At 41.4% G+C, this 7,116-nt stretch overlaps 1 protein-coding gene across 4 annotated transcripts in view; it reads right to left on the bottom strand.

Moving 5' to 3' along the window:
* The window catches only part of TBK1 (TANK-binding kinase 1), a 55,015-nt gene that overhangs the window by 30,692 nt on the left and 17,207 nt on the right, over positions 1 to 7,116 (bottom strand). For all 4 annotated transcript variants that reach the window (XM_006769618.2, XM_015567753.1, XM_015567752.1 and 1 more), the window contains one exon: positions 2,985 to 3,095. In XM_006769618.2, the coding sequence (XP_006769681.1) occupies positions 2,985 to 3,095 (111 nt within the window). The remainder of the gene's footprint in view (positions 1 to 2,984; positions 3,096 to 7,116) is intronic.

The raw sequence follows: 7,116 nt of genomic DNA, 5'->3' as shown, positions 1-7,116 counted from the left end.
GGGGGATGTCCGACTGCCGGTTTAGGCCAGATCGGGCCTAAACCGGCAGTCAGACATCCCTCTCACAATCCGGGACTGCTGGCTCCTAACTGCTTCTCTTGCCAGCCTGATTGCCCCCTAACCACTCTGCCTGCCTGCCTGATGGCCCCTAACTACTCCCCTACCGGCCTGATCACCCTTAACTGCTCCCCGGCTGGCCTGATCACTCCCAACTGCTTCTGCCTTGCCCAGGACCCAGGCTTCCCTCCTCCAGTCGGTCGCAGGCACCCGGGACCCAGGCTTCCCTCCCTCTGGCTGGCTGCAGGCACCCAGGATCCAGGCCGGCTCCGCCTGGGCCAGCCATAGCCACAGGGGACCATGGGCGGGGGGCTTTGCCCGGGCTGCAGCTGCAGGCGCCCGGGACCGCAGAGTGGGCGGCTTGTTCCTTTCCCAGGCCGCAGCTGCAGGCACTGGCACTCGGGACCATGGGGAGTGTGGCTTGCCCCTCTCCCGGGCCGCAGCTTGGCTGGTCCCCATTCCTCTCTTGTGAGCTCATTTGTGTCTGGCTGGTCCCCATTCCTCTCCCCCCAGTGTTGAGTATCTGAGCCGTTATGACTATTTGCATATTAGCTCTTTATTATATAGGATAAGAAAGAGATGGTTATCTTTTCTTTTAAAGGAATGCTTATTTTATCCTTAGTTCATCCTCACCTGAGAGTATTCTTTTCCATTGATTTTTGTAGAGAGTGGAAGGGTAGCAGGGAGGAAGGGAGAAAGGAAACATCGATATGAAACATATCCATTGGTTGTTTCCTGCATGTGCCCCCTGGGGGGCAGGGAGGGAGGCTGTCTGTGTGGGATCGAGCCTGCAACCGAGGGACGTGCCCTTGATTAGAATCGAACCCTAATACTTCAGTCCCCGGGCTGATGCTTTAACCACTGAGCAAATCGGCTAGGGCAGGATGGTTACCTATTTTTGCAGTCAATACATTTTTGGTAGTTGTTTTCATTGCTAATTAGTAATACTTAATATCCTTACTATTAAAAGAAAAGAGATTGTTTGACTGGTGTGGCTCAGTAGTTGAGCCTTGACCCATGAACGAAGAGGTCACTGTTTCAATTCAGACAGGCTATATATCCAGGTGGCAGGCTTCAGTAGGGGGCATGCAGGAAGCAGCCAATCAATGTTTCTATCTATTCCTATCTTTCTAAAAAAATCAATAAAAATATATTTAAAGAAAAAAAAAAGCCCTAGCCAGTTTGATTCAGTGAATAGAGCATCGGCCTGTGGACTGAAGGGTTGTGGGTTCAATTCCAGTCAAAGGCATGTACCTTGGTTGTAGGCTGGATACATGTACCTCGGCCCAGTCTGGGTGCATGTGGGAGGCAACCAATCGATGTGTCTCTCTCTACTTCTCCCCCTCCCTTTCACTTTCTCTAAAAAATCAATGGAAAATATCCGCAGGTGAGGATAACCAAAAAAAAGATCATATGCTTTCTGGTACCTAAGCAATTTTTATTAAAGAATGTATAACTTGGTGCTAAAGACTGATTTGATAGGTAAGTCCTGTTATTCTCCTAAAATATGCAATCCACAGTGTAGATTGTCAAATTATTGATTCTGGGTTTCAGCAATACAATTATTACATAGAAAATAATCATTTCTTGACCACTTTAAATTTTGTGTTTTGCCTGAGATTACCAAAATGAATATTTTATAAATCAAAATTTAACACAAGTCATTATTATAATATTAAATTTCTTCTCTCCAATAAAATGAATTTCTCTTGGTAATTCTAGCTGGATGACATAATTTTATTTTGGAAACTTAAAAACAATGCAATAAAACTGTCAAAACAGTGGTTTTCAGAAAGGATTTTGGCAATGAAACTGTTGGTTTAAATGAGTTTTCACAGAAATCAATACATAAAATGAGAGGTAATATTTTTTGTTTGTGCTATATAAATATACATATTTATATGTTAAAGTCATACAAAAAGAAATTATAATAGGTCAGTAAATCATGACCTGTATGTGTGTATTCACTTGTGTAGTATACAATTATCACACTCAGAGAAAATGGCAGTTAATTCATTAATCACAAATTCTACATATTGGTAAGTGTCTCAGCTTTATTTCCAGAGTAAAACCTAAAATAATTTACTCTCTACTTTTTTGTTTTGTTTTGTTAATCCTTACTTGAGGATACCTTTTCCATTCATTTTTAGAGAGAATGGAAGGGAAGAGGAGAGACACAGAGAGAGAAACACTGATGTGAGAGAGAGACATCGATTGGCTGCCTCCTGCATGTGCCCCGACTGGGGCTGGAATGCAGCCCACAAATGAGGTACGTGACCTTGAAGAGAATCAAACCCGGGATCCTTCAGTCCACAGGCCATGCTCTTACCACTGACTTACACTGGCCAGGGCATCTACTTTTAACTTATTTTACTTCAAATCTTTCTTTGTGGTAACAGGATTCATATCTGAGAATATATATGTATATATTTAGTTTAATTCTGCTGCCAAATTAAACCCATTTGAACTTTTGAAATGATGGAAATTGAAAACTCTTACTTCTCACCTTTTCAGTAATATGAATACTCTTTAAAAATGAGGATATAGTAAACTTCTTTAGTGCCTGTTTTTTAGAATTCTAGTTACTCTTATCTATATACTGACTTGCATATTGGCAGACCACTATTTTTGGTCTGCCAATATGCAAGTCAGTATAAAAGACACCAAGGTCTTAACCTGGTTCCCCACATTGCACAGAATTCCAAGCAACCTACAAAATGTATGTCCTCACAGAGGTCTGGCAAAATTATTTATACATTATACTAGTAATTAATTTTTATATCACCACAAAGACAAAAATCACAAATCAAAGCATATGCTTTAATAACATCTAATAAAACAAACAACAATAAACTACACTCAAGGATTTGTGATTTTAGTTAATTAATATTCTAAACACCAAACTGCAAAAGAGGAGATATACTCACAGAGAAAGACTACAAGAAACAGGCATGTCTCCACTCCAGTCGATTGGTCCATTTTCTGCTTTCTGTACTCCAGATATTGCACCAGAAGGCTTTCCAGTAATTATTTTATACCTAGGGAGGAATAAAAGCAGAATAAAATAAGCAGTTCATTATTGCACAGCCTATCAATGGGCTTTGCAATAGTATTTCCCTCGGTTGCACCTATAATGAGCTACTAGACGAAATTTTGTGATTGAGTTCACAGGATCCATAAAACAATCAAAATACTTTAAATCTGACTGACAAGTAGAATAGTGGTTGTATGATTATATGCCATAACTAATTTTCATTTGAGATCTCAGAATGCCATGTAACAGTATCTTGATGTACACAACAAAAATATTAATTTTTCCATCTGAAAAAATTGAGCAAACACAAAAAAGTTATGTTAAAGAATGTTTGTAGGTCACCATATTAGCCCAAAACACAGTCAATTGGACTATGAAATTCCTGCAGAACGAACAACAGCATTCTTCAAAAAAAAAAAAAAGGCCATAACCAGTTTGGCTCAGTGGATAGAGCGTCAGCCTGCAGACTGAAAGGTTCCAGGTTCGATCCCGGTCAAGGGCATGTACCTTGGTTGCAGGCACATCCCCAGTAGGAGGTGTGCAGGAGGCAGCTGATGGATGTTTCTCTCTCATCGATGTTTCTAACTCTCTATCCCTCACCCTTCCTCTCTGTAAAAAATCAATAAAATATATATTAAAAAAAAAGAAAAAACTATACATAGCACAGTACCCAAAAGATTCTTTGCATACACAGATAGGAAAATGTGTGTATACCAAAATTAAAAGTCAAATTTAAATTTTTATGTCTTTTAAAAAAATATATTTATTGATTTTAGAGAGAGGAAGGGGGAGGGATAAAGACAGAAATACTGATGAGAGAAAAATATTGATTGGTTGCCTCCTGCACATCCCGCACGAGAGATCAAGCCCCACTGGCTGGGCTAAAAGTCAAAATTTAATTTGATTCTTGATGAAGGTGATAAAAATAAAGATGAACTGAAGAAAGAGCTGGATGTCCCATGTTACAGGTTTGCTCTCTGGTCAGGGTGCTTACAGGAGGCAACAGATCCATGTTTCTCTCTCTCTCTCTCTCTCAAATCAATAAAAAACATTTTTTTTTAAGTAGAGCTAACACAACTAATATGGACTGCTTGCTGCTTCCTCAGCAGATGCAGTCAGGATTTCTGTCTTGAGAGATTTTTCAGGAAAGAAGGAAATGAATGTGAAAAATAAGTTGCATTCACATAAGAAGAATCTGATTGTGGACAAATAAGTAGAGATATGTGAGATTAATGCAAGAAAAGAGAAAGAAATACAATGAATGGTAGAATTCTTAAGGGAATGCTTACAAATTCTTGAAAAAGCTTAATGGATTATGGTAAGCTCCATAAATAGACACATTTATAACATGTAAATGAGATACAAAAGGGACCAATATGCTATAATGTGACATAGGTGCATCATTCACTAGTAGAGTCATTATTACTACTTCAAGTACCTCTGAACATTTATTAGCATGAGTGTTGCTAAAAAGTTGAAATACTTTACAAATAAAGAAATAAATTCTTCTAACAGTATATCTGTCCACATGGTAGTCAGACAAAATCATCAGGAATTCCCAATTACTTATGAGTTTCACTTTTTCTTTATTAGGGAGTGCCACAGTTTTATTTAATCCATTTTGGGGGCAGCAAGAAATGTTGATATTTCTTTAAATCCTATCTCTGACAATAAAAGCATGATTAACTGTTAGGCACAATTCATGTTTAATAATAAAACACAAACGGACACTCAGCCTTCATTAATGAAGAGATTTTATTTAAAAAGGGCACTGTTGTAACACAGGCTCAAGATGACGCTATACCAAAGTCATCAGGATAGCAATAGATGTCTTCTTCCTACGAATATGCATGTTGTCTTTGCTGGAAAACATTTAGATACCCAGGTTTTAGCAAAAGTCATTGTATCAGCTGAATTGGTTTTACTTCCTAAATCAATCAAAGGAAAAATGCCTTTCTTTCAAATTTTTCAGATGAGATTAAGTAAAAGATTATACTTTTATAGTTGTAATTATGAAGTCATGTTTGCTTATAAAAGACAGCATCAGTCCTAGCTGGTTTGGCTCAGTGGATAGAGCGTAGGCCTGCAGACTGAAGGGTCCCAGGTTCAATTCCAGACAAGGGCACATGTTCTGATTGCAGGCTTGATCCCCAGTAGGGGGCATGCAGGAGGCAGTGGCAGCCGATCTATGATTCTCATCATTGATGTTTCTATCACTCTCTCCCTCTTCCTTCCTCTCTGAAATCAATAAAAACATCTTTAAAAAGAAAAAAAAAAAGCACTAAATATTTAGTGGTCTGCCCAGCGGTGTGGCACAGTGGTTGAGCATCAACTTATGAACCAGGAGGTTACAGTTGAATTTCTGGTTGGGGCGCATGCCTGCCTGGGGTTGTGGCTTAATCCCCCATGTCTACACTAATAAAAGAGAAACATGCCAATTGACCATTCCTCTGCTACACCCACCAGCCAATCAGAGCGACCATGCAAATTAACCCAACAAAGATGGCGGTTAATTTGCATATGTAGGCACAGAGCAAAGACTGTGGGCTCTGGCTGGAGTGAAGACTGAAGACTGAAGACTGAAGAGGCTTGGCTTCTCTGCTGTGGCCGGACCAAAGGCCTGGGTCCCGGGTGCCAGAGGAAAACCAGTGCCATCAGCCAGCGGAAAGAAGGCCTATTGCACGAAACTTCATGCAACGGGCTTCTAGTATATATATAAATAAAATGGTCTGAAAAAAATGTTAAGAGCTAAAGAATGGTTTGGCACATTAGACTGTCAGTGAGTTACTGTACCAAATCATTTGCTAAATTAAACAGTGTTCATAACCTCAGTTTTATATGTGTGAATGGTTTGGCTGTTTCTCATGAAGCAAGGTCATTTACTAATTCATTTTAAAATAAAAAGATGTGAGAGAAACCAAGATGGCGGCATAGGTAAACACCAGAAATTGGTGCCTCCCACAACAACTTCAAAAATACAACTAAAAGACAAAACGGACATCATCCAGAACTACAGGAAGGCTGGCTGAGTGGAAATTCTACAACTAGAAGGAAAGAGAAATGCACACTGAGATTCAGAGAAGTGGGGAAGTAAAGGGCAGAGGTACAGAGGCGCACTCGGAAAGGGCTGGCAACTGAGGACGCGGCTGTCTTTTTGAATTAGGAGGGAGTCACAAGCCCCCAACTGCTCTGAACTCCAGTTCCAGGAAGTCTTTGGGATTCCAGACTCATACGGGGAGAAACTGGACTGTCTGGCAGCAGGCAGAACTCAGAACTCGAGGGCGGCTTTCTCTCAGAGGTGATTGCAGTGATTACCGGGACACTGAGATGCGGGGCCTCTTAGGGAAGGACTGAGGCTCAGGCATAGCTGTTTACTCTGCCCTGTTGATTCCCTGAGACCCCACCCCACCCAAGCTCTGCGCAGAGGCTTTTGCATATGAATGCCCTGGCCCTTTGCAATCTGAAAATTACCTAACAAACCGCAGCTGGGCCAGACAGACCCAGAACTTCCAAGAGAAGGCCCAAGGCCCCACAGCAGCTTGCATTGTTTCACAGCTGGGCCTCATCTGGGCACCTCCAAACCCCAAGAAAGCAAGGGGAATCTGCAGATCTCTTCGTAGCTCCTGCTGGGTAGCCTCAGGCAGAGGCTAAATTAGCCCCTCCTTAGATCCAAGAGCCAGTGTACCCAGTGGTCAGAGTGGGACCATCCAATTACAACTCCTCAGATCCATAAGGGACACACTCAGGGGGCAGACTCAGTGAGCACCAAAGCCCCACTGAAGCAAGCCTTGCCCCATAAGGGTGTTTTCAGCACAGAAGTTCTCCCACTGTTGACACAGCTGATTCTCACAGCCAACTGGCCTGAAGGTCAATTCCTCCCAGTGATACCAACAACAATCAAGGCTTAACTACAACAAGACTGTGCACAAAGCCCACAAAGGGGTACACCAAAGTGTCTACCTCAAGTAATTGGGGAGGATGAGCCACTGGGCCCTATAGGACACCTAGCACACAAACACATATCA

The sequence above is a fragment of the Myotis davidii genome, unplaced genomic scaffold, assembly GCF_000327345.1.
Source record: "Myotis davidii unplaced genomic scaffold, ASM32734v1 scaffold523, whole genome shotgun sequence".
In the NCBI taxonomy this organism is placed as follows: domain Eukaryota; kingdom Metazoa; phylum Chordata; class Mammalia; order Chiroptera; family Vespertilionidae; genus Myotis; species Myotis davidii.
Note: the sequence above shows the minus strand (reverse complement) of the source record. Positions and strands in the feature narration are given on the sequence as shown.